This window comes from Canis lupus, chromosome 1 (assembly GCF_048164855.1).
Source record: "Canis lupus baileyi chromosome 1, mCanLup2.hap1, whole genome shotgun sequence".
NCBI classification, from domain to species: domain Eukaryota; kingdom Metazoa; phylum Chordata; class Mammalia; order Carnivora; family Canidae; genus Canis; species Canis lupus.
Genome location: NC_132838.1, coordinates 118,569,116 through 118,596,899, shown reverse-complemented (window position 1 = coordinate 118,596,899; position 27,784 = coordinate 118,569,116). Strand labels below are relative to the sequence as shown.

Below are 27,784 nucleotides of genomic sequence, written 5' to 3'. Positions count from 1 at the left end.
CTTTAAAATAAAAAAAAATATAAATCTTTTTTTTTTTTTTTTTTTTTTTTTAATTGAGAGAGAGAGAGAGAGAGAGTGAGCAAGCGAGCCTGTGGCAGGCAGGGCTCTGGGGCCAGAGGGAGAGAATCCTTAAGCAGACTCCCTGCTGAGCAGAGAGCCTAGCACAGGGCTCAGTCCCACCACTGGTGAGATCATGACCTGAGCTGAAGCCAAGAGTCAGAAGCTTAACCAACTGAGCCATCCAGGTGCCACCAGAATCTTTTTCTTTTTTTTTTTTTTTTTTAATTAAGATTTTATTTATTCATGAGAGAAGCAGAGAGAAAGAGAAGCAGGCTCCCTGCGGGGAGCCTGATGTAGGACTCAATACCAGGACCTCGGGAACACGACCTGAGCTGAAGAAGGCAGATGCTCAACCACTGAGCCACCCAGCTGCCTCCAGAATCTTTTTCTATAGAACTTTGAGGATATTGGTTTGTTGTATTCAAACATTCTGGTGTTACTGATGCCAGTCTGGTTCTCTGTTACTTTTCTCTCTGGAAGCTTTATTCTTGGAGTTCAGAAATGTTACTACACTGATGCCTGAGTGGTTCTCTGTGGACCTTATGAATCTGAAGACTCAAAGTCTATTTAACCTAGTAAATTCTCTTAGATAAGCTTCTGTCTTGTTTCTGTTCCTCACTCATGTTTTGTTTTAAATTCCTATTGGATGCAATATTTTGTGTGTGTATATAAAATTTTTTTGCTGTTATATTTTCATCTCTGTCTCTTGGTTTTGTTGTTTGGGAGATTAAAATATAAAGCCAACTACGAGAAAGAATGTACAACTGAAAGCAGCTTAAAGAGTAAAGATTAAATTTAGACTGCAGATTAGACAAGCTTTTACTTTTACTTCCTGTTGATAAATCCTACTAAAACTGTGTGTGAGGGACTTTGTTGTTGTTTTAGGCATAAAACCATAAAGGACAAGGTAGATTTGGAAAGGAGACAAGCAACAAAATATTGGAGTTTGGAAAGCATATGGATGAATTTAAATGACTTAGAAGAATTGAGAAAGCTGCAACCTAAGTAGACAATAGATTAAGCCAAGAACTAACCTGATGCACCCAGACTCCTAAAAGACTCAGTATTTGACATTACCAGGTGCAATGGAAACTAGAAGACTATGAAGTAATTAGGACTGAATATGGAGCTAAAAACTGGAAGATAAACCCAAAATTTGTTTCATCAGTAGTCAGATTTCCAAAGCCCCTTTTGCATTTCACACAACTAGATAGCTACTCTTATCTTACACTGGTACTCTTTGGAGAGGGTAAGACAGAGGTTCTGGAAAAATGTAGGCACCATTAAGAACAGAGGTACTTACTACACTAAAAACAGCTTGGAGCAAATGGAGCATAGAAGAAGCTTGCATCTACCTAGTGCATATTATTTTATAATCTCTTCATTCAGGAGAATTACTGAGAACCTGTTGTGACTACTTGCTAGACAGGATGCTAGGTGCTAGGACACAAGACAAGATTCTTGAGAACACAGCATCTAAGGTGCCGCCTGATGGGTAATCATAGTTAGCTATATGAAGAAGTTATCTAGGAGGAAATGTCTGGTTCCAGGCCATGGGGAGTTTGCAGTCTATCAGGGAACAACTAGAGTCCAAAGCTTTTTGGCCTGACCCATAATATCTTGCAGCTCACTTAAGTTAGAATCACACTAGCTATCATTCAGGTTCACAGGTCAGTCAAGTCCCTTCAGGTTTAGGGCCTTTTCACAAGGTGCCTTTGACTTGGAATTCTTTTCCCCTACTCCTTATATGGCTATGGCTGAAGAAATGAACAATACAACAGATTAAGTAGTCACAGAAAGAAAAGAACTGAGCTCTGGAAGGCTTAAGTGACATTGGAAATGTGTCAAATAACAGGCTCAGGCACTCCCCCTCCCCTTTTATTTTGCTTCCACTGCTAAATTTATCTTAATATATTCAGTCTGTCATCTGAATGACAGGCTAACAAGTCTGAATTCTCTTGGTGGATTTAGGGAGCCAGTAAAGTAACATGTCAGAGTCCAGTTTTAGGAACTTATCATAAAATTGGTTGGGGGTGAGGGGAGAGGTTGACGGTGTGGCCAGTTGGAAAATTTAAGAGTTTGAGAAAGAGGAAATATATGCCTAAACCAGTTAAAATAGAGAGGAAGGAACAGACACATGAGAAATTAGGAGAGGCCTAATTAGGTTGGCCTTAAAAAAGTTGACTGGGCAAAGAACAGGGAAGAATTGAGGTATGGTGTGTATATAGTGGTTCCTATCAACTAAAATTGGGACTGGATTAGGAGGGAATTAGGTTTATTCTAGATTTTACTTGAGCATCATCACCCCTGCAAAGCCTTCCCTGATTCCCATAAGTCAGGAAATGTTAGCTGTACCTCTGTGTTCTCTTTTGTCTTTTGTTCTCTTGTGCTTATCATGCCTGTCTTATTATCTTCCACTACTAGACATCAGCGTCTTTTCCCCATTGTGTCCCTTGTACATAGGAGATTAACTTTGTTGGTCACATGAAGCATTATTATTTCTGAGAATTTTTCTTGGTTAGAAAATGTGTAGTTGAACAGCTTGATATTTAATAGAAAAAGACTGATAAAAGAAGACAATATTAAAGATATTTTATTCTTTCAGGTAAATAATGATGAGTGTAATTCAATATTCTTTTGACATCGTATGCTATAGAAATGTTTCTGGAGGGACGCCTGGGTGGCTCAGCAGTTGAGCCTTTGGCTCTGGGCGTGATCCTGTAGTATCGGGCTTCCTGTAGGGAGCCTGCTTCTCGCTCTGCCTATGTCTCTGCCTTTCTCTCATGAATAAATAAATAAAATCTTTAAAAAAAAATGTTTCAGGATCTTTCTTGTCTACAGTTTCAAAAATCCTTGTGGATAGGTTTAGCATTATTACTGTTGTTTTGTTATCGCCTCACCATCTGAATTTTTTTTTTTTTTTTTTTTTTTAGATTTGTATTTATTTATTCATGAGGGACACAGGCAGAGGGAGAAGCAGGCTCCATGAAGGGAGCCCGATGCGGACCCAATCCCGGGACTGCAGGATCGCGCCCCTAGCCAAAGGCACGTGCTAAACCGCTGAGCCACCCAGGTGTCCCATCCCTCTAAATTTTTTAGTTGCTTTTTGTTTGTACGATTCTCTGTTCATGCCATTCTCCCCAAATTTTTATTCTCACAAGTCATTATTCCCTTATGCTTAGTCGGACATTCTCATGGTTAAGGGAAAAATATGTCAGTAAATCTGCAAAGGGGCAGTCCCTGTGGCTCACCGGTTTAGCGCCACCTTCAGCCCAGGGCCTGATCCTAGAGACCCAGGATCAAGTCCCATGTGGCTCCCTGCATGGAGTCTGCTTCTCCCTCTGCCTGTGTCTCTGCCTCTCTCTCTCCCTCTCTCTCTCTCTCATGAATAAGTAAATAAAATATTTTTTTAAAAATCTGCAAATGTTAGTAATTCAAGGGGAAGAATCTTGCATGAGGAAAGCAAATGAAGTTGCAAATGAGGGGTGTTAACTGAGCAAGGTCTCAAACCTGTAATTATGAGAGATGACTTTAGATTAAAAGAAATGTAAAAATCTTTCCTCCTCCAAGTGCAAGTAAGAGTGAAGAAGATGAGTGAAGATGATGAAATGTATTAATAAAAAGGACAAGATGGCTTTGGATCTTTTAGGCAAACCAGAGGTTACTTTAACCTTTAGACTTAGAGTATTAAGGAGTTGGTTTTAAGAATGTTTGAGGGATCCCTGGGTGGCGCAGCGGTTTGGCGCCTGCCTTTGGGCCAGGGCGCGATCCTGGAGACCCGGGATCGAATCCCACATCAGGCTCCCGGTGCATGGAGCCTGCTTCTCCCTCTGCCTGTGTCTCTGCCTCTCTCTCTCTCTGTGACTATCATAAATAAATAAAAATTTAAAAAAAGGGAAAAAAAAAAAAAAAAGAATGTTTGAGAAGTGAGGAGCACTCAGGTAGCTCAGTTGGTTAAGCATTCAACTCTGATTTTGGCTCAGTTCTTGATCTCAGAGTCATGAGATCAAGCCCTGCAATGAGCTCCACACTGGGCAGGGAACCTGCTTAAGATTCTCTCTCTCTCATTCCCTCTGCCTCTCCTCCCCTAGGCTCCCCCACAGAAGATAAAATAACATAAAATAAAAATATTGAAGAATGTTGAATGGTGAAAGGAAAGTCACCTGGGTTGTGAACTCTGGAGGTGGAGGTGGGTTTTTCTTAATGTTTTTTAAGATTTTATTTATTTATTTGACACAGAGAGCACACAGGTAGGGGAGGTTGTAGAGGGAAAGGCAGAAGCAAGTTCCCCACTGAGCAGAGAGCCCAATGTGGGGCTTGATCCCAGGACCCTGAGATCATGATCTGAGCCATCCAACTGCCCCTGGAGGTGGTTCTTTTAGTCTTTGGATTGCCAGTGATTGGTGTGTGATAAGTGCTGAGGCGATTGAGAATATTGCAGAGAGATGGTTGGTAGTAATGTCTGTTAGGGGTGACAGTAATGTCTGTTAATTGGATACAGGAAGAGATGATAGAGTCCAGAGACAGATGTTTTCTCTCAGTACGGTAATATTCCCTAACAAAGTAATGTGGGTGAGAATGAAGACGGGGCCAAAGAGGATAGTGCAGGTGTATAGAAAGTGAAGCTTTGTAGGGGCAGTGTTTGATGTGATTCACAAGCAGTCCCGTGTCCCTCCTCCCAAGTGAAAAATCAAGTGTGTGCTTACTACCATCCTACCATCAGGGTCTGTGCAAGGGTACTACATTGTAGAAGAGATAGCTTTATAGAAGCTACTCTTAGTATTTAAGTAATTAAATCATATTTAACAGCTTATTCCAAATATGCAGTATCTCCGGTGCTTTCAGCAAGAGTTAGTTTATGATACTGGTTGTGCAACAAGAACTGTATTTACAGATAAATATCAGAAAGAAGAAAAATGCCATGTATTACAACTTTTCACCTTTTTCCCCCCTGGTTCAGTGCTTTTGCATATGTTATTTTTTTTAAATAATGCTAGTTTTCTGTTTTCCCATCCTGTTGATGTCCATTTGTTATTTCTTTCTTTTTGATATAGTCATTCTCCCATTTTATTCTAAGTAGGTGTAATTGTATAACTTAATTCAATTCCCTTGATATTAAACATTGTTCAGTAATTTTGGAAATTGCTTACTTAATAGCTCCTTCCACTATGGAATTTATTTAAGAAATATGCAAATGTGAGCAATATGAAGGGTACAGTGTTAGATACTGAGGGAGTTGCAAAGATCATTTAGATACAGAATTTTCTCTTGATGAGTTTTTTTTTTTTTTTAAGATGTATTCATTTGAGAGAGAACAAGTGGTGGGAGAGGCAGAGGGATAGGGAGAGAATCCTCAAGCAGACTCCTGGCTGAGCACAGAGCCTGATGCGGGGCTCCATTCTACAACACAGGAGATTATGATCTGAACTGAAACTAAGAGTCAGATGCTCAACCAACTGAGCTACCCAGGTGCCTGTCTCCTGAAGATCTTTCAATTCTAGGAAGGGGAAGGTATAGAGAGTGGTAGAATGCTGTGTCATTTTTAGAGAAAGAATGTATTACTTCCACCTGGAAGTATTACTGAGAGTTGTGTGATGGTTAATTTTGTGTCATCTTGCCCAGATATTTGTTCAAATATTCTGAATGTTTCTGTGATGTTTTTTGGACAAGATTAATTTTTTTATTTGATTTTTAAAAAGATTTTATTTGTTTATTCATGAGAGACAGAGAGAGGCAGAGACACAAGCAGAGGAAGAAGCAGGCTCTATGCAGGGAGCCCCATGTGGGACTCGATCCTGGGACTCCAGGATCACACCCTGGGCCGAAGGCAGGCACTCAACCACTGAGCCACCCAGGGATCCCCAAGACAAGATTAATTTTTAGATCGGTAGACTTTAAGTAGGTTATCTCCATGATGTGAATGGGTCTCATCCAATCGGGTGATAGAGCAAAGAGTGACTTTTCTGAGCAGGAAGGAATTTTGCCAGCAGACCACCTCTGGACTCAAGCCTCAACTCTTCCCTGGGTCTCTAGTCTACAAGCCTACTCTGCAGATTTTCACAAGAGCCAGTTCCTTAAAGTAAATTTGTTGGGGCGAGGGGTGGGAGGGGGAGGGGGCATGCCCTGTTGGTTCTTCTAGAGAAACCTGTATAAGCTGAAATTTAGGATGAGTGTGGAGAGAAGCTATGGTCAAAGACAGAAAACCTGCTCTGGGTATTTAGAATAATAAGCTTGGTTGGAACTGAAGCTTATATAAGTGATCTTACAAGTGATAATTGACAGAAGTTTTAACTGTAAGACTACATCAGAAGTCTTATTCTAGGGGTGCCTGGTGGTACATTTGCATGAGTGTCCAACTCTTGGTTTCAGCTCAGGTCATGGTCTCAGGGTCATGAGATTGAGGCCAGTATCAGGCTCTGTGCTTGGCAGGGAGTCTGCTTGGTATTCTCTGCCCCTCCCACTCATGCTCACTAGCTCTCTCTTGCACATGTGTGCAAACCCCCCCAAGTAAATAAGTAAATCATCTTTTTTAAAGAAATCTTATTCTAGATTTGAATTTAGCCTCAGATTTCTAACTTAATTTGGCCATTTCTTGAATAATTCAGTTTTTTGTTTATTGCTCTCACATTTTGGTATTCAACAGACTTGTTTTTCTTCCTTATCAATCAGTATTGGAGCCTAATTTATAATTTTTTTCCTTTTTTTCCCCTAATTTATAATTTTTATTTTGTATCCAAAGGTGAAGTCTTTTTGGAAAATACTAATGATGTCACTAACTGTATTTAACTATGTATGTGTATATCATTTTAAACTTACAAAACTTTGGTATTTTATATTGGAGATATTAAAATAGGAAGTTCGTCGTTATAACTCTTCCCTCTCTCCATGTAATGTGACTGTGTGTACAGGTGTTAATATACTGGTAACTAGGTTTGACACTAGTGTGATGTTCAAACTTTTATCTATTAGAAGTAGAGTTTTTTTTTTTAAGATTTCTTTTTTTTTTTTTTTTAAGATTTTATTTATTTATTCATGACAGAGAGAGAGAGAGGCAGAGACAGGCAGAGGGAGAAGCAGGCTCCATGCAGGGAGCCCGACGTGGGACTCGATCCCAGGTCTCCAGGATCAGGCCCGGGGCTGAAGGCGGCACTAAACCGCTGAACCACCAGGGCTGCCCAGAAGTAGAGGTTTTAAAGATACATGATTTTGCTAGATTTTGCTAGAACCTTGACCTTTTTTACATATTTTTAAAAAGACATCATAGGATTCATATCTCAATTAATTTTTGAGCCAGAAACAGGGAGTTAATTATGTTCTTTCAGACTAAAAAAAATTTTTCCCTATTTCCCACTCCCTTTTATTAAACATTGGCCTAAATCTTAGCCTTTTCTAGCTGGGGAATATTAAAAAAAAAAATAGAATACTTAAAACAACATAGCAACATGATGAAGTTTGGAATAGAGAGAACAGCCACTCTAGCCCAACATCTAGCCCAACTGTTATTATCATTTTGTGTTCTCTTCGAGGCTATATTTGTGAGTAGGGGGAGATTATTGAGGTGAAATTCATGTAACACAATTAACTATTATAAAGTAATATGATTCATGGGATTTAGTCTAGTCACAGTATTGTGCAACCACCACCTCACTTCAGTTTCAAAATTTTTTCATCACTTTAGAAGAATACTCCTACCCATTAAGTAATCCTTCCCCATTTCCCTTTCCCCCAGTAACAACTTAATCTGTTTTCTGTCTCTATGGCTTTTCTTATTTTAGATATCCGATCGTATAATGTATGACCTGGCTTTTACTTAGCATAATGCTTCAGAGTTTCTTTCTAGTTGTAACATGTATCAGCATTTCATTCCTTTTTATGGCTGGATGATACTCTGTGTGTGTATGTGTGTGTCTAAATATAAAAAACAATTTGTATACCAATTCATCTGTTGGTGGGCATTGGGTTGTTTTCACCTTTGGGCTCTTATGAATAATACTGCTTTAAACATTCATGTACAAGTTTCTGTGTGGACATAGGTTTCTACATATGAGTGAAATTGCTGAGTAATATGGTAATTCTATGTTTAATTTTTTGAGGAACCACCAAGCCATGTTTTCCACAACAACTGTACCATTTTACATTTCTACTTGCATGTCAAGGATTCCTATTTCTCTATATCCCGGGCCAGTATTTGTTACTTTGTTTTATTATTACAGCCATTCTAGTAGTTTTGAAGTGGCATTTCATGAAAGTTTTGATTTGTAGTAACATAATGACCAAGAATTTAAGCCTTTTTTCACAAGCTTGTGGACTGTTTGTGTATCTTTTTTTTGAGAAGTGTCTCTTCAGGTTTTTGCCCAGTTTTAATTGGGTGGTTTGTCTTTTTGTTGTTGAGTTGTTAAGAGTTCTTTATATATTCTAGATATTAAGCCCTTGTATTTGACTTGCAAACATTTTCCTATTTCATAACTTGTCTTTTACCATTCTTGATATTGTTGTTGTTGTTTTTTTAAGATTTTATTTATTTATTCATGAGAGACAGAGAGAGAGAGAGAGAGGAAGGAACAGACACAGGCAGAGGGAGAAGCAGGCTCCATGCAGGGAGCCTGGCGTGGGACTTGATGCTGGGTTTCCAGCATCACACCCTGGGCTGACGGCGATGCTAAACCGCTGAGCCACCTGCCCTCGATATTGTTCTTTGATGCACAAAATGTTTTGATTTTTATGAAGTAAAATTTATTTTTTCTTTTGTTGCTCATACTTACAGTGTCAAATCTAAGAATCCGTTGTCAAATCTGAGGTCTAAAGATTTACTCCTGTGTACTCTTAATAGTTTTACGGGTTTGGTTTATATTTAGATTGTTGACCCACTTAAAGAAAAACTGTGTGGGGCGCTTGGGTGGCTTGGTCGGTTGATTGTCAGACTCTTGGTTTCTGCTTGGATCATAATCTCGGGGTCGTGAAATCGAGCCTCTTGTTTGGCTCTACCCTTAGCACAGAGTCTGCCTAGGATTCTTTCTCTCTTCCTCTCCCTCCCTCCCTCCCTCTCTCTTTCTCTCTCTCAAATCAATCAGTCTTTAAAAATGAAAAAAAAAAAAATGTGCTTTTCCTCTGCTCACCAGTTAATTCAATCGTTCTGGCCACCACATGTTCAGTAACATCAACATCAACCAATTCTCCCAGCTTCCTCTGGACACCCACTGGGTATCCTGTAATTTAAATCAGTTCTGACTCTGTCTATCTGAAGTTAGTATCAGATCTCACAGGTTAAGGGCTCAGTCCCACAAGACAACCCATCCCAGCCTACTTCACACGCCAGTCTCAAGTTGCAAGTTATTAACTATACTTCTGACCAACTGGCTATAAATTGGGGCATCCCATGACACCCTCCTTGGTTTGATCATTTGCTAGAATGGTTCACAGACCTCGGAAACCAGCTTACTTATTAGATTACCAGTTTATTATAAGAGGATACAACTCAGGAACACCCAGATGGAAGAGCTACATAGGTCAAGATACATGGGAAGAAGTGCGGTGATCATGTCTTCTCTGGTGAGTCATCCTCCCAGTATCTCCACATGTTCACCAACCAGCAGCTCTGTAAACCCCAAAGGTTAGGAATTTTTATGGAGGCTTCATCATGTGGGTGGCATGATCAATTATCAACTCCACCTGCAGCTGCTCTCCCCTCCCCAAAGGATGGTCTTTTCTGGTGACCAGTCCTTTTTTATGGAGCTATCCTGGAGCCCTCCAAGAGTCACCTCATTAGAACAAAAGATGTTCTTATGGCCCAGGAAATTCCAAGAGATTGAGGAGCTTTGCATTAGGAACCAGGATCAAAGACCAATATTAGAATTAAAGATGCTCTTAGTTCCTTTGTTTTTTAGGAAGTTAAAAAGACTTTAGGAGCTCTGGCCAGGAGCTGGAGATAAAGATCAAATATATATTTCTTATATCACAGCATCACACCTGCTTTGAGTAATTTTTGCTTTGGAATAAGGTAGAGTTCCAGTCTCCCTTTTTTTTGTATATGATCATCCAATTGTCCCAAAGCCATTTTTTAAAAAAAGATTTTACTTATTTGAGAGGGAGGGAGGGAGAATGAGAGAGCGTGCATACACAAGCAGGGGGGAGAGGCAGAGGGAGAAGCAGGCTCCCCACACTGAGCAGGGAGCCCAACTTGGGGCTTGATTCCAAGACCCTGGGATCCTGACCTGAGCCCTGAGCCGAAGGCAGACACTTAAGCAACTGAGCCACCCAGGCATCCCCCAAAACCATTTTTGAATAGACTATTCTTTCCCCCATTGAATATTTTTGGACTCTTTATCTAAAATTAGTTGGCCATAGATGTTTATTTCTAGACTGTTCCAGTCCATAAATCCTTATGCTAGTACCACACTGTTTTGACTGCTTTGTAAGTTTTGAAATTGGGAAGTACGAGTCCTCCAACTTTTTCATGAATTTAGTTTGTTTTTTCCATTTCAAGGGGAATGGGTTATAATTTTCGTTGGAATTGCACTGAATCTGTAGCACACTCTGGGGAACACTGTAATCCTATTTTTTTCTTTGTTTCTTTTTTTTCTTTTTTTTGGATTTAAAAGATTCAGTCTTTTATTTTTTTTTTTTTTTTAAAGATTTTATTTATTTATTCATGATAGTCACAGAGAGAGAGAGAGAGGCAGAGACACAGGCAGAGGGAGAAGCAGGCTCCATGCACCGGAAGCCCGACGTGGGATTCGATCCCGGGTCTCCAGGATCGCGCCCTGGGCCAAAGGCAGGCGCCAAACCGCTGCGCCACCCAGGGATCCCAGATTCAGTCTTTTAAATGTGAATGTACTATCAGGGGCAGGAGGAGGAGGGCAGAGAGAGAGAAACAGACTAACATGGGTTTCAGTCCCAAGACCCTGAGGTCCTGACCTGAGTTGAATCAGCCGCTTAACTAACTGAGCCACCCAGGCACCCTGGGAGCGTTGTAATCTTAAGTCTTCCAGTCCATGAACATAGGATGACCTTCAAGCAGAGCTTCCATTTATTTAGCTGCTCTTTAATTTGTTTCAGCAGTGTTTTGTAATTGTCAGTATACAAGCCTTTTACTTCCTTGGTTGAATCTATTCTTAAATATTTTATTCATTTGGATAGTACTGTGAGATTGTTTTCTTAATTTCTTTTTTATTGATCATTATTGTGTACATACACAGTTGAGTTTTGTGTGTTGATAATGCACCAAGTGCTTTGCTGAATTCATTTATTAACTCTAGTTTCATTTAGTTTTTTCATGGATTCTATATATGTAGAATTCCCATATATGGAATCGTGTCATCTGCAGAAAGAGTTTTACTTCTTCCTCTCCAGTTTGGATGCCTTTTATTTCTTTATCTTGCTAATTATGCCGTCTGGGACTTCTTGTACATTGACTAGCAGTGATGTTCATTTTGCTATACAAGTGAACACACTTGTTTTGTTTCTGATCTTAGGGGAAAGTTTTCAATCTTTTACCGTTAAATATGATGTTAGCTATTAGTGTTTTATATATGCCATTTATCCTGTTGAGGAAATTTCTTTTTATTCCTTGTTTGCTAAATGTTTTTATCACAAAACAGTGTTAAATTTTGTCAGATACTTTTTCTGCATCTATTGAAATGATTGTGTTGGGTATTTTCCCCCTTTGGTCTATTAATGTGGTGTGTATTACACTGTTTTGTTTTGTTTTTTTAAATGTTATCTTTGTCTGACTTTGGTGTCAGGGTAATGTTGGCCTCAAAGAATGTATTAGGACAAGTTCCCTTTTCTTCCCTTTTGGAGAAGTTTGAGTAGAGTTAGTACTGTTTCTTCTTTAAATGTTTGCTAAAATTCACCAGGGAAACCATCTAGTTGGAGGTTTTTTATTTCTGCTCCGATCTCTTTCCTTGTTATAACTGTTGAGATTTTCTGTTTCTTCTTGAGTTGGTTTTGGTAATTGATGTTTGTAGGGATTTCTCTATTTCATCTAGATTTTCTAAACAAATACCAAATTGGTATTTGTAGTTTTTTCTTAAAAACCTTTTAAAGTCCATGAAATTGAAAAAAAAAATGAATTCCATGAGATTGGTAGTAATGTCCTTGCTTTCATTTCTGATTTTAGTTATTTGCATTTTCTCACCTTTTTCCCTTAGTCTTTCTAGCTAAAGGTTGGTCGATTTTATCTTTTCAAAGAAGCTACTTTTGGTTTTGTTGATTCTGTTTTTCTCTTCTATGTGTTGTTAATCTCTGCTCTAATCTCTTATTTCTTTCCTTCTGGATTTGAGTTTAGTTTGCTTTTTTGTTTTGTTTTGTTTTTTAAGATTCTTATTAATTTGAGAGAGAGAGCGTGTATGCATAAGTGGGGGGTGGAGGGCATGAAGGAGAAGTAGGCTCTAATCCCAGGACCTGGGATCATGACCTGAGCAGAAGGCTGGTGGTTAACCCACTGAGCCACTCAGGTGCCCCTAGTTTCCTCTTAATCTAATGTTCCTTACGGTGTAAAGTTGATCTGATATATATTTTTTAAGATTTATTTATTTGAGGGGCACCTGGGTGCTCACTCAGTGGTTGAACATCTGTCTGCCTTTGGTTCAGGTCATGATCCCAGGGTCCTGAGATCAAGTTCTGCATTGGGCTCCCTGTGGAGAGCCTGCTTCTCCCTCTGCCTCTCAGAAATAAATAAGTAAAATCTTAAAAAAAAAAAAAAATGGTGTATTTATTTGAGAGAGCATGAGCGGAGGGAGAGAATCTTCAAGCAGACTCCCTGCTGAGCACAAAGTCCAAAATGGGGTTAAGTCCCATGACCCACGAGGTAAATGATCTGAGCTAAAGCCAAGAGTCAGAGACTCAACTGGTTGAGCTATCCAGGTACCCTGAGATTTTTTTTTTTTCTTAATGTGATTACAACTATAAATTTCCCTCTTGTGTATGGCATTCTTTACATCCATGATTTTGGCATGTTGTATTTTTTCATTTTGTCTCAATTTTTCTGTTTCCCTAGTGTGATTTCTTCACTCATTGTTTTTTTGTTTTTTTGTTTTTTAAGATTTTATTTATTTATCCATGGGAGACACAGAGAGAGACAGAGGAACAGACACAGGCAGAGGGAGAAGCAGGCTTCCATGCAGGGAGTCCAATGTGGGACTCAATCTCGGGTCTCCAGGATCATGAAGGGGGCGCTAAACCGCTGAGCCTCTCGGGCTGCCCAAGAGTGTATTATTTAATTTCCAGGTCCAGTTTCCTTTTCATTGATGTCTAGATTTATTCTACTGTGGTCAGAGAGGATACTTTGTAAAATTTTGTGTGGGTTTTTTTTTTTTCCATTTATTGAGAGTTAAGTTTGACCTCCCATGTGGTCTATCCTGAGGAATGTTCCATTTACAATTACGAATAATGTATATTGTGCTGTTTTTGATTGGGGAGAAGGATAATCTGTTGCTTTTAAAAACTTTGAAGACACTACTGGGGAAGTGCTTTGGCCCTTGAGGGGTGAAACTGTGGTCCCTTCTGAATTGTCAGGTAGTTCAGATCATACAGCCCTGGATTTTGTGGGATATGCTTCCTGCTGCCCACCTTGTATTAGCAATGCTGCAGTAGGAACAGGAGCCACATCCCCGTAGCTGCCATTTGTGGAGATAGGAGTTAATGAATGCTAATAGCTAGCCACTACGTAAAATGCTACACTACACCACAGGTTAACAGCCTTTCTTCATCAAGTACTTTCATGGATGGTGCAAGTGTGTGATTTGACACCATAGTTCCAAAATGGCTTATTCAGACTTCACGTGCCAAGGCAATAGTTGTTTCGGGATGGGACCCATTCCTGGATCTTCCTACTCTGTCTTCATATCAGACACATCTATGTTTCTATTTTAGGTAGTTGTAATCTTTTAAAAATTACTGTTTCATAATCTACCTCATATAACATGTTTAATGTTACTATATATTCAACTTTTTTAATCTTTTTTTTTTTTTTAAGTTCCTCTTTACCATTACTTGCCTGGTAACTTCCAAATTGGTCTTCTGCTTCCATTTTCATTTTGTTTTCCATAGTCATAGAAGGACAAATACTGTAGAATGGAGGTTGCCAGAGGGTGGGGGGGTGGGGGAAGTGAAGAATCTTGGTTCTGCAACTATAAAGTTTCAGCTAAGCAATATGATAAAATTCTAGATTTCTGCAGCATTTTGCTATACAAATACTGAACTGTTAAAATAATAGCATTAACAAAAATGCTGGTGGTGAAGTATACCTAAACTTGTTGGTCAGCTTCAGAGAAAAATTGAAAGCCTGATGGAAGAAGATGGAAGAATGGAGGCTTATTGCTGGAGACCAGGAGAGTGCATCAAGATCGGGGAGAACCATGCATTAAGCACTTTTAAAACTAATTGTGTATGGGACGCTTGCGGGGCTCAGCGCTTGAGCGCCTGCCTTCAGCCCAGGGCATGACCCTGGGGTCCTGGGATCGAGTCCCGCCTCGGGCTCCCTGCATGGAGCCTGCTTCTCCCTCTGCTTGTGTCTCTGCCTCTCTCTCTCTTTCTGTGTATCTCTCATGAATAAATAAATAGATCTTTTTTTAAAAAAAAAAGAATTGTCTGTTAGAAATACTAAATCTGATCAAACCAGTCTCCATCATTAGAGCATGTTTCTCATACTCTTGGTCTGTGCAATTAATTCATTCTCGATGGGCTCTATTTTCATACTTTTTCATTTTCCTCTTTCTGTATGAAAGAGATTTTCTTCATACCATGTTTTGGAAAATATGCCCTTAGTTTTCAACTTTCTTGTTGGTTACCTTTAGGACCTCAAATAACAAAATTTTAAGTCTACATATATTAATTTATCAACTTTCCAAAATTATCAAGTGATTCTCTGCTATAAGAGATGAGAGTATTAATTTATGTATTTCCTTTTGTGTTTTCCTCTATTTCCACTCATCTTCATCTTCCAATTTTTGTTAGAATACTATGTGATAAACCATCTTGACTTATTTTGTCAATATGTAACCTAACAGCTTTTTTCAGAACCATTAAACTTACATTCTAAGACCATAATTTGTGTGCTTAAATGAATTTATTCATCTTTTATTTATTTAAATTCAATTAATTAATATATGGTGTATTATTAGTTTCAGAGGTAGCGTTCAGTGATTCATCAGTTGCATATAACACCCAGCGCTTATTACATCAAGTACCCTTCTTAATGCCTGTCACCCAGTTACCCCATCCCACCATTTACCTCCCCTCCAGCAACCCTGTTTCCTAGAGTTAAGTCTCTTACAGTTTGTCTCCCTCCCTTCACCTATGATCCTGTTTTGTTTCTTAAATTCCACATATGAGTGAAATCATATAACTGTCTTTCTCTGATTGACTTATTTCACTTAGCATAATATCCTAGTTCCATCCATGGCATTGCAAACGTGTTCTTCAAAGACTCTTATTTTTTGTTTGATGCTACTGTTTCTGGGAGTTCTTTAATTTGATATAGCAAAAGATAAATCTCTATAGTTTATAGTGCACTAAATCTTTTTCTGGAAATAGAGTGAAACCTTTTGATCAAATTTAGGTCTTCATGTCAGGAAGTTTCTATTATATCTTTAAGTATATTTTCTTTTATTCTGTTGTCTGGATATGCGTAACAGTCATCTTTCAACCCAGGCGCCACAGTAAAGCAGTTCTTTCTGAAATTTTCTTCCATTTCCTGTGACAAATATTAATCCTGAATGGGTTTTCTTCATCTGTCTAGTGAATACATGGGAATAGTTTGAATGGTTTTGTTAGGCCTTGGAAAACCTAATGGAGCGTGTCAGTGGTTTTTATACAAGGAGAACTTTGAGGGGGTGCTAGGATGGCTCAGTCAATTAAGCATCTGCCTTCAGTTCAGATCATGATCCCAGGGTCCTGGTATTGAGCCCCACACCGGGCTCCCCTGCTGTAAGGTGAGTCTGCTTCTCCCTCTCCCTTTGCCCCTCCGTCACCGCTTGTGTGCACTCTCTCTCACACTCTGCTTGCTCTCTCCAATAAGACTTTGACTTTTCCTCCCCCTACTTCAAGATGAATTAGCCTGTTCTGAGGCCTGAGACTGTATACATTGTGTACTGGTGCTGCTTTTGCTGCTGCTCCTGAGGTGAGAGGTGGTATTGATTTATATGTAATTTTCTTAATCTTGATTTTTCTGACTCTTAAGCCTTCCTGTCTTTGCTTTTACTTTTCTTTTCTTTTCTTTTCTTTTTTTTTTTTTTAAAGATCGTATTTATTCATTCATGAGAGATGTGGAGACACAGGCCGAGGGAGAAGCAGGCTTCCTCCAGGAGCCCAGTGTGGGACTCGATCCCAGGACCCTGGGATCATACCCTGGGCTGAATATCCTTCCTTTCATATAAAGGACAAAATAAGAACCTTGTCACTTACTCCTGCCCTTATATAGTACTCTTTGGCCACTGGGGGAAGAGAAAATTCAACTAGGGTATTCTACATCTTTCCCCTTGCCACATCAGTGTTCTGTCCTCATCTACCAATATGGAGGTCCCAGTGAAAATTTTTCAGGATATGGTGTATATGGATTCTCAGATTGGTCTTCCTTTTTGGACTAACTCATTCAGTATTGGAGTAATACTTTTAAATAAAATGTCGTGGTATAAGTCTGAGATTTAGTTTCGGGGTATTTTAACTCTCTTTGTCTATTCAGTTTTAGGGAAGAATATTCTTCTGCAAGCCTACATCTATGCCACCATCTTTCTGGAAGCATAATGAGTAATAGACTTTTTAACATAAAGGAGGGAAGCATTATTTAAAAGGAAGTAACATTCATATTTAATTTAGCCCTGGATCAATTCTGCAGAAAAATGCATGCATTCAAAATGCCATACAATGTTAAGGGGTTTACTCCCTCTAGGACACTTCCCCCGACTCAAGATTTTATTTGTTTATTGGAGATAAGAGAGATAGTGACACGAATAGTGTGAAAAAACCTGAGCTGGGAGGAGAGAGAGGAGCACGCTCCGCACTGCGCAGAGAGCCCAACACAGGGTTCAGTCCCAGAACCCTGGGATCATGACCTGAGCCAAAAGCAGATATTTAACTGCGCCACCCAGATGCGCAGAGGAATTGGTTTTAAAATGCAGATTTCTGGACTCTTCCTCAGAAAGTCTGTTTCACTGGATTTGAATAGGATCCTAGAAATCTTTTTAGCCAGCTTACCCTGGTACAACTGGTCCGCAGTTTAACGTTGAGTAATGCTCTCTTAAGTGTTGAAATAATCAGATTTAATTATGAGATAGGTATTTTAGGTAACTAGGGCATTTCAGGCTGTCCCCTGGGGCTGAATACCTGACAGCTGTTTGGCTTGGCTTCTTAGAGGACCTACTACTCACTGAGATAGATGTTCCTTTTGTTGTCTTCTCTTAATCCAAAAGCTCAATTTCCCAAACTTTGGGATTTTGTGGACGGGGTAAACTTCACTTGCCATTCCACCCCCCACAACAAGAAATCTCACATAAGTTTGCCAATTTTTTATTTTGCTGAATGATCACGTTAAAAATAAATCAACAATGAAAGAACAGACATTTTTAACACCTCCTCTCACCACAACCACTAAAGATAAAAATAAATAAAAATGTAGGAAGAACAGCACTTCATAATACAGATTGTCTTTTAAATTGAGTACTTTTAGCTCTAGGCAAAACCCACTCTATTTTCCTCTTTTTTTTAAACAAAATTTTTAATCTACAGATTGAGTATTTTCTCACAGATGACATTTAAGAACTGCTGTTTATTGATACTTGGAAGATTGCATTTCTAAGAGACACCTGAATATGATGAGTATACATATATCTCACATCCTTTGTTTTCTCACCAGTTCGGTCCTTTGGTACAGAAGACAGACCAACAGATCGTCCAATACCACCTCGCGATGAAGTCTTTGAATACATCATATTCCGTGGGAGTGATATTAAAGACCTCACTGTTTGTGAGCCACCAAAACCACAATGTTCTTTGCCTCAGGACCCAGCTATTGTTCAGGTAACTGATAGTAAATTGTCTTGGAGTGCAAGAAAACTTCAAGTACATGTCTATTCTTGGGTTTTTGGTTTTGGGGTTTTTTTCCCCCCTCAATTGAGTGTTCCTTTGCTTATCACCTCTCTATCTCTCATGAATAAATAAATAAAATCTTAAAAGACAAAACAAATACATGGGATCCCTGGGTGGCTCAGTGGTTTAGTGCCTGCCTTCGGCCCAAGGCGTGACCCTGGATACCCAGGATCAAGTCCCACATCCGGCTCCCTGCATGGAGCCTGCTTCTCCCTCTCCTCTGCCTGTCTCTGCCTTTTCTCTGTGTGTCTCTCATGAATAAATAAATAAAACCTTTTAAAAAAATAAAAAAAAAAACAAATACATGATGTCTTAAAGATTGTTGATTATGAATTAGACAGGATATTCATTATAGTGCTTGTTTACGTGATAATTTGAAGTGTATGGAAACTGCCTAGATTTTATTATAGTAGCAGAGGAAGCAGATTGACATAGGAGTGTTTTCATTTTAGGGCATAACTGATTAAAAGCTTATGGCCTTTAATCAGCTGGTTTTCCTCCTGGATCTGTTTTCTTATCAGCCCTTTTTCTTTCCAGTCTTTGGTCATTTGCACTAAAATAGACTTGTTGATTGTCTTTTTTTTTTTTTTTTTTTTTAAGTAAATACTTCTACATTTTTTAAAATTAACTTTCCCTGTTGAATGCTGTGATAAAATCTTAGTTTTCCACAAAACAGATTCTTCGAATATATATTCTCTTGCAAAAGATTTGTCTTACTTCAAGTATTAAAATACTTAATGAAGGGGCGCCTGGATGGCTCAGTTAATTGTCTGCCAATAGCTCAAGGTCAAGATCACAAGAGTCCTGGATTGAACCCCATGTTGGGCCCCCTGCTCAGTGGGGAGCCTGCTTCTCCCTCTTCCTCTGCTATTTCCCCTGCTTGTGCGCGCTCTCTCTGTCAAATAAACAATAAATAAAATCTCTTAAAAAGTAAAATAAAATACCTAGTGAACTCTTCTAAAGAAAATAGTAAGTGGTATATAAAATTAAAATGAAAAAATAAAGAGGGGCTCCTGGCTGACTCAATTGGTGGAATATATGACTCTTGATCCCAGGGTTATAGGTTTGAGCTCCATGTTTGAGTATAGAAATTTTACTTAAAAATCTTTCCCAAAAATGGAAAAAAGAGAAAGTACTTTTTAACATTTACTTAATATTTATCTTTCCTGAATATAAGTTTTTTAATAAGAAATAGTTAAATTTATTCTTAAAACATAAACTGGAAAAATTCTCTTCTCTACCCCACTCCTTGTTAAGTCTAATTTTTAAGAAAGTAAATCTGAAGGCACCCTGAGAAAATGTTAATTTTCTTAAGTGGAGGGAGAAAAGACACATTTTAATAGAGATAGCTTACACCAAAGAGTGATGTTAGCTGACTGACTGATAGTTCTCCAGGGAAATAGTTACTTAAGTTACCAACTTTATGGAATAAGAAGAACCCAGAAAACATAAGTCAAACTGTTTTTTTTTTTTTTTTTTTAAGATTTTATTTATTTATTCATGAGAGAGAGAGAGAAAGAGGAACAGACACAGGCAGAGGGAGAAGCAGCCTCCATGCGGGGAACCTGATGTGGGACTCAATCCCAGGACTCCAGGATCACGCCCTGGGCGGAAGGCAGGCACCCTGGGCGGAAGGCAGGCGCTAAACTGCTGAGCCACCCAGAGATCCCCAAAACTGGTATCGAATGACTTCTAGCCACCATAAATTTTGACTTTTGATCTCTTTTTTTTTTTTTTTTTAAGATTTTATTTATTTATTCGTGTGAGACACAGAGAGAGGCAAAGACACAGGCAGAGGGAGATACAGGCTCCATGCAGGGAGCCCGACATGGGACTCGATCCAGGTCTCCAGGATCAGGCCCTGGGCTGAAGGCGGTGCTAAACCGCTGAGCCACCTGGGCTGCCCTACTTTTGATTTTTTTTTTCTTTTTTCTTTTTTTTTTTTATTCATGAGAGACCGAGAAAGAGAGGCAGAGACACAGGCAGAGGGAGAAGCAGGCTCCATACAGGGAGCCCGACGTGGGACTCGATCCCAGGTCTCCAGGATCACACCCCCAGCTGCAGGCGGCGCCAAACCGTTGCACCCCTGGGGCTGCCCTACTTTCGATCTTTTGATTCATATATCCAATAGTATTTATTGAGCATCTACCATGTGCCTGATACTAACAACGAGCACACAGAAAAATAACATCAGTGAGCTTATATCCTTTTGGTCATTAGTACACTCCATATTTGTATTATGAGTATTTTATATTAAGATAAATGAATATGTAGTATGCATATATATATTCTATAATACATTTTAGGTTTAGTAAACTGAAATTTTTATGTTGTAATGTTCTTTAACTTAATGATAAAAATAATATAAAATGTAAATGGTCTTGGGGCACCTGGGTGGCTCAGTTGGTTAAGCATCTGACTCTTGATCTGATCTCAGCTCAGGTCTTGATCTTAGGGTTGTGAGTTTAAGCCCTGCATTCAGTAGGCTCCATGCTAGATGTAGAGCCTGCAATCAATCAATCAATCAATAAGTAAGTAAGTACATACATACATACATACGTACATAGTCTTGTGTAGGGTAGCTTTTTCTGCATCTCTTTCCTATAAATTTAATAGTGCACCTCAAATGATTGAAATAAGAGCAGAATCACAGGTAGGATACCTTATTTTTGTAAGCACCAGACTAAAACTCAGTATAACCAAATGTAATTTTTCCCATGTTTTTTCAAACAAAGCTACTTATTCAGTTAACTTTTTTCAGTTCTTTCCTAAACATGTTATAAAACTCTTAACTCTGCTTAACTGTAGAAAAATACATTTATAAGTCACATCAAGTATAACTGGCCCATATATACAAATATTGAAATCAAGAGGTGGTTAAACCTTTGATATTAAATGCATGTTGTTAAGTTATAATTGCTTTTATATCTAGTAATTATAAAGTTTTCTTTCAGAAAGTAAATATTTGTGGGGTTTTTTATTATATACATGTTGTATAGAGCCTGGAAAAATAACCCATGGTCTTTCTTCAGTCTTCACTAGGCTCATCTACTTCCTCATTCCAGTCAGTGGGTTCCTATGGACCTTTTGGCAGGATGTCAACATATAGTCAGTTCAGTCCAAGTTCATTAGTCGGGCAGCAGTTTGGTGCTGTTGGTGTTGGTATGTTGTACTTTTTTCTTTTTCTTTGTTTTTTTAAAATTTACCTGTCTTTACCACAAATTTACAGACATGTTATTTGGTGTTCCTTTTGTAACATATTATTTTAAAGGCTTTATTTAATGTCCTTGATAATTAGTGGTTCCATGAAGGTCATCTCTCAAAATAGTCACAGTTTTTTTAAGCCTAGATCTATTCAGTTGCCAAATATCATTGAATGTTATTTTAAATTTACATAAGATTATCCATTTGAAAGAAGCTTTTTTTTTTTCCCCGGGGTGCCTGGCTGGCTTAGTTGGAGGACATACAGTTCTTAATCTCAGGATCATGAGTTCGAGCCCCATGTTGGCTGTAGAGATTGCTAAAAAATATAATCTAATTTTTAAAAGTAATAATAATAAAATAAGCATTATTTTCCAACAGGATAGGTTTTCAAAAAGGGGATTGGAGGTAATGCTGTTATTATTGGGGAATAATAATGCCACTTAAAGAGTATTTATATTAGGTGTTAGGTGGAAAGATAATTACATATAGCATGTTTGAGGGTATTATGCTTTGTTTATTATAACAATGTTTTAGAAACATTAACTCTCTAAGGAGAAAGCTAGATATAATCAGATCAGCTCCATGTTCTGTTTTTAGAGCTGTGCATTTTAGCTCTTCAGTACACCTTTACTGAAATTTTCATGGTAAAGAATAACTTTTTAAATCTCAAATCCTAATCCTTAATCTTTCTTAGTTCAATTGAAATAACCATTTATCAGTTTACCTTGTTTCTCTGAATCACAAATCCAATTTCAGGTATATCTTGAAACCCATTAGTATGTTAACAAGTTTTATTAAAATTAATTCCTTTTTATAAATATACTTTTTATGTAGTTGTGACTTTTCAAGTAATGTAAATGTTTCACTTATTCATAAAATCAAAAAGGGTGGGAAAAAATAAATCCTTAAATTGGATATATACACACAACTGGTGCTAAATATATATCAAATTGATAGTATAACCACACAGAAAAAAAGAATTTAAGTAACTTTTACACTCTTGGTAGGGATATATTGTAAGAACAAATAGAACTGTAAAAAAAACATTGGCTAAGTGTTTGTAATTGGTAGTGGTATTGGTGGTGTTAATTTTGAAACTGTTTTGTATGTGTTATAGGATAGGGCAAATGACTAATAATATATTGATGTTATTGGGAAATGCTGTTCTTTCCATGGAGAAAGGAGATAGAAATATAGAGGTAGGGAAGAACCCTGTGGTGTTGAATGTGAATTGGAAGCATGAATGTGAACTTGTTTTTTAAAAACTGGTTACTTCCTAACTCTTCATAGAAAGGACCTAGAAGCAGTGATACCTGTAGCAAAGAATATGTGTAGACCCAGTTCTTGGTTTCTAAGTACCATTTCCCACTAGAGGGAACATGGGCCCCTTGAAAGCGGGGGAAACAATGCTCTTTTTTTTTTTTTTAAGTAATCTCTACACCCAATGTGAGGCTCAAACTCATGGCCCCAAGATTAAGAGTTACATACACTTTCAACTGAGCCAGCCAGGTGCCCCAACAATGCTCTTTTTTTTTAATCCGAAAAGTGCCAGCTAATAAATAGAAGGTTGGGTAGATATAGAAAATCACCATTTTTGTAATATTTAGTTTATGAATTAGCAAGGATTATCAGTGGATGCTAAAAATCATTGGGTGAACAGTATTGGGCAGAATGTTAGAATGGCCTTAAAGAATCCCACAGTTAGTTAATTACACAGGGGACAACATCGTGCCTTAATAATGGAGACGTCTGGTCACCATTTTAATCAAGTCATAAAGTTTGGCATTGCCATAGTTAACAAGTATCTCCTAATGTGATGATATAGGAAGGAGGTAAGTCCATTTTTACCCTGTTAGCTGTAACTATTAGTATCCTATTCTAAGGGTTTAAATGAGGGACATTGTAAATTATCCTTTTGAGACTCCTTTCACTAAATTGAATAGTTGGCTAACATTGAGATTATTACTGTACTTACTTCATACATTACTGTGAAGTTTGCATGACTTAACAGGTTTTAAGAATTACAATAGGGTCTAGCACATAGTGTTACATAGTAAATACTGTTTCTGCCATTCTTCAGAGCCTGCTCTTCTAACCAGAGTATCTATTTCTTATAAATGTTTTTATCTAATTTTAATATTATTGGGAATTGCTAGTTAACTGTTCTTTAGGCAGAGGGTTTTGTTTGTATTTTCTGTGTCAGTTGAGTAGCTTTTGTAGTAGAAGATTATTTTTCATTTGTTGATTTCCATATTGGTAAGATAATTTGTGGAGTGACTAGAGAGCTATATATAATATTTAGAAGTTGTTAAATGAGGAGGAGGAGGAAAATTGGAGCATTGACTAAGGTAGTAGGTGTTTTTTAGAAAAGGAGAAACCCAGATATGGTTTGTGTTGGCACAGATTAAGCCAGACTTTAATCAATCCCTAGCGCAATTAATCCTTGAACAAATGGGTTTGAACTGTGCAGATTCACTTATGTGTGGGTTTTTCCCAATAAAGACATTAGGAAATGTATTTTTGCTACCTTATGATTTTTTTTTAAGATATTTATTTGAGCAAAAAGAGTACATGCATGAGCAGGTAGAAAGGCGGAGAGGAAGAGAGAATCTTGAGCAGAAACTGGCCTCAGTCTCACGACCCTGAGATCATAACCTGGGCTAAAACCAATAGTTGGATACTTAACTAACTCAACCACCCAGGTGTCCCCATATGATTTCCTTAATAACATTTTCTTTTCTCTAGCTTACTTTAATATTCTGACTTAAAAAGGAAGTTTAAATCAGGGAAACACTTGCTATTTTAGGGAAAAATTTTCTCCATTTTAGTGTTTATATATTATAGTCTTTTTATAGGTTTTTTTTTTTTTTTTTTTTTTTTGCAGCTTATATCATATGAAGGATTACTATCTATAGGGCTTCCAGAAATAAGAACCTACAACCCAGCAGAAAGAGAAGGCAGGTGTTAGGAACTAATAATTAACTTTGCCTTTTTCAGAAAGAAAGGAATACAAATGTCCCCTAAACATGGAAAAATGATTAAATTTCGTTAATAATAAGATTCATAAATTAAATTTGTACTGAGACACTATTTCTCAGTATCAGTTTGGAAAAAGCCCAAAAGTTTGAGTATATGTATAATTTTTTTCAAGATAGTGAGGAATCAGATATTTTTACACATTGAAAGGAGTGATACACCAGACAATTAAAACATTGTTTTGTTTTGTTTTGTTTTGAGCTGATGCTAAAATGATTCTTAAGTGCTAAGATTTGGTCTTTATTGACTTTAATTTATGAATCCTTAGGAAAAATTAATGATCCCACAGGATCATTAGGAAGGGATAAACAGCAAAAGGAAACAGCAAAACAGCCATACCATGCTAAGTCTCATAATACACTTTGTGGATAAGACAGAGAACTAATGACTGAATAGACAGACAGATGGGTACATTTTAACTGGTTAAATAGTCAAACCATATTAGACAATGATTGTCTTAGGTCTCCAGTGTTTCATACAGATTAATTTTTAACCTCTGAGTTTGATGAACATTTAGAAGACATGCTTATGAACTTTATACATAGCATAGAGCATAAAACTTATAAACATTTAATACATTGGGGCTGACAGACTGAGGAGTGTTAAAGATCCACTTTAGTAAAGTGTAAGGGAATTAAACATTCCAGGTAAAAGGCAGATCATCAAACTGAATTAAAAAAAATTACAAGACCCAACTATATATTTTTTATAAGAAATACACTGAAAGACAGAAGGGAAAAGAATAAGAAACAGCATGTTATACCATACAAACACTAATAAAACTATATTAGACAAATTAACATCAGACAAAAAAACTTAAAGCTTTATCAGGGGTACTACCAGAGATAAAGAAGGATTGTTTCTCCTGCAGGAGACATTTGGTAACATGTGGAGACATTTTTGGTTATCACAACTGAAGGATATTAGTAGTATGTAGAGGGTAGAGGCCAGGGATGCTACCTAACATCATAAAATACAGAGGTCAACTCCTCACAAAATGATAATAGTGCTAAAGTTGACAAAACTGCTCTATAAGGAAAACCACAAAATATTGCTGAGAGAAATTAAAGTTCTAAATAAATGGAGAGTTGATCCAGGCTCATTGGTTGTAAGATTCAGTATTATTACTTTCAAGTTAATATTTTTCCCAAATTGATTTACAGAGTGAACATAATCCCAATCAGAATCCCAGTAGACATCTTAAAATAGAAATTGACGGGCACTTGGGTAGCTCAGTCAGTTGGGCATCTGACTCTTGATTTTGGCTCAGGTCATGATCTCAAGGTCATGAGTTTATGCCTCATGCTGGACTCATAGCTGGAAATGGAGCCTGCTTGGGATTCTCTCCCTCTGCCTCCCCACCCCTGCTCTTCCTCTCCCTTGTTTTGTCTCTCAGAAAGAAAGAAGGGGGGAGGGAGGGAGGGAGGAAGGAAAGAAAAAGAAAAGAAAGAAAGATCGACATGCTGATTCTACTATTTATTTGGAAATATAAAACCTAGAATAGCCAAAATAGTCTTGAAGAAGAAGAAAGTTGAGGCATCTGGGTGGCTTTGAGAGTTTAAGCATCCAATTCTTAGATCTCAGCTCAGGCCTTTATTTCAGGGTCATTAGTTCAAGCCCTGTGTTGGGTTCCATGCTTGGCATGGAACCTACTGAAAAGAAGAAGAAAGTTTGAGGTTTATTTGTGGTTTCAAGATTTACTGTAAAGTTAGAGAAATCAGAACAGTGAATTATTGATATAAGGATAGACAAATAGACCGGAAGTAAAGAATAGAGCATACAGAAATAGACTTAAATACTGATTTAAAACAGAGATGGCCAGTGCAGTTCAATGGAGAGGGGGAAATATCCTTAACCAATAATGTTCCGATATCTACTTAGAAAAAATTAACCTTGGTTCCTACCTCACACCATATGTAAAAAACAATTTGAGGGGTGCCTGGGTGGTGCAGTCAGTTAATCATCCCACTCTTGGCTCAAGTTGTGATCTCAGGGCTGTGAGATTGAGCCTCACATCAGGCTCCGTACTCATTGTGGAATTTGCTTAAAATTCTCCCTCTCCTTTTGCCCCTCCCCTCTGTTCTTTTTTTCTCTCAAATAAATCCTAAAAAAAAAATAATTTGAGATAAATCAGGCGAATTAGAGTAAGGAACTCAGAAAAGAGATGGAGGAAATAAAAATAGAGTTTGCTAATCAGAGAGCAAGCAGTGGGAGGTTAGAGGAGGTGGAGAAACAAAGCAGCATGGAGATAAGACTGTATATCATCAGAGTGGCTTATGTCTTGGTCATTGCCCAGAAAAACTAGTGATAATGGGATGGATTGCGAGCATTAGTCCCCACATTTCTGGCAATGTGGGAGGTTATGTTGGGCCTCTCCTGAGCTGGCGAGGTCTCTAGCCTAACTAGATTACACCTTCAAGGGAGTCCCATTGATTCTCATTGTCTGAGATTCTATGCTAGGTTCTGATGCCCTGTTTTAAAGGGGATATGAAGAACTAAGATTTATTAAATTGGTGGGGGTGGTGTTAAAGACTGTGGGAAGGTGAGTAATGGTTGAAGGAACTGGAGTTGCTTAGCTTGGAAATGAGAAGGTGGTGAGAGGCATGATCATGGTCTTCAAATATTTAAGTGCAGATGAGTAAACTGCTATGGAGTAGACCAGTGAAAATAAGAAAAGTGGTGAGAGAAGAGGTAAGCAAATAAGGGTAGGGCCTTATAAATTGAGGTAAGTAGTCTGAACTTTTATGTTGAGGGCAGTGGAAAGCCATCACAGGATCCTAAGCACTGTAATGTGGTTATCACATATCCGTATTTCACCAAGAGATTGTTCTGACTACCATCTTCAGGTTGGATTTAGAGGTAGGGGAAGAAGAGAAACTGAAATAGTTCCTTCTGGAGAAAACCTACATAGATTAAATAGAAGAGAACATAGCATATGAAAAGTGAATGAATGATCTGTAAGTACTGTAGAAATTTAGAGGAGATTGACATAACCTCATGTAGCAAAGAATATGGGCCCTTTGTAGGAATTTGTTATTCATATTACCAGAAGTTTTTGTGGTTGCTTTAGGCAGAATGCAGCCCCACGGTACCATCCTGGAGGGAAGCATTGAAATGAGCTGGAGTTCATTGGCTTGCCTTGGAAATGCTGGACAAGCTCTTCATAGACATGTCTGCCAATTTGGCTGTTTGTGCAGATACTCAGTATTAAAATAATTACAATACTGGTGTAGACTGTACCATTTCTGCTACTTCTCTATCCGACATGGGTCTTTGCTGTCTTAGCTCCATAAGGACAGTATTGCTGTATAAAAATTTACAGCCAAGAATGCTGGAATATATATTGGTTTGCTTTTTTCATAAAGTTTAAAAGATTTGTCAAATTACTTTTTATGCGCTT

General features: G+C 38.0%; 1 protein-coding gene and 1 long non-coding RNA gene across 6 annotated transcripts in view; one reads left to right on the top strand and one right to left on the bottom strand.

Annotated features, from left to right (window-relative positions):
- Positions 1-27,784, top strand: part of LSM14A (LSM14A mRNA processing body assembly factor) — a 56,049-nt gene that overhangs the window by 9,870 nt on the left and 18,395 nt on the right. For all 5 annotated transcript variants that reach the window (XM_072782171.1, XM_072782164.1, XM_072782161.1 and 2 more), the window contains exons 2-3: positions 17,912-18,075; positions 21,177-21,306. In XM_072782171.1, coding sequence (XP_072638272.1) covers positions 17,912-18,075; positions 21,177-21,306 — 294 coding nt within the window. The remainder of the gene's footprint in view (positions 1-17,911; positions 18,076-21,176; positions 21,307-27,784) is intronic.
- LOC140607520 (uncharacterized) overlaps positions 1-27,784 on the bottom strand; it is a 35,275-nt gene that overhangs the window by 1,937 nt on the left and 5,554 nt on the right. The gene's annotated exons all lie outside the window — the stretch shown is intronic.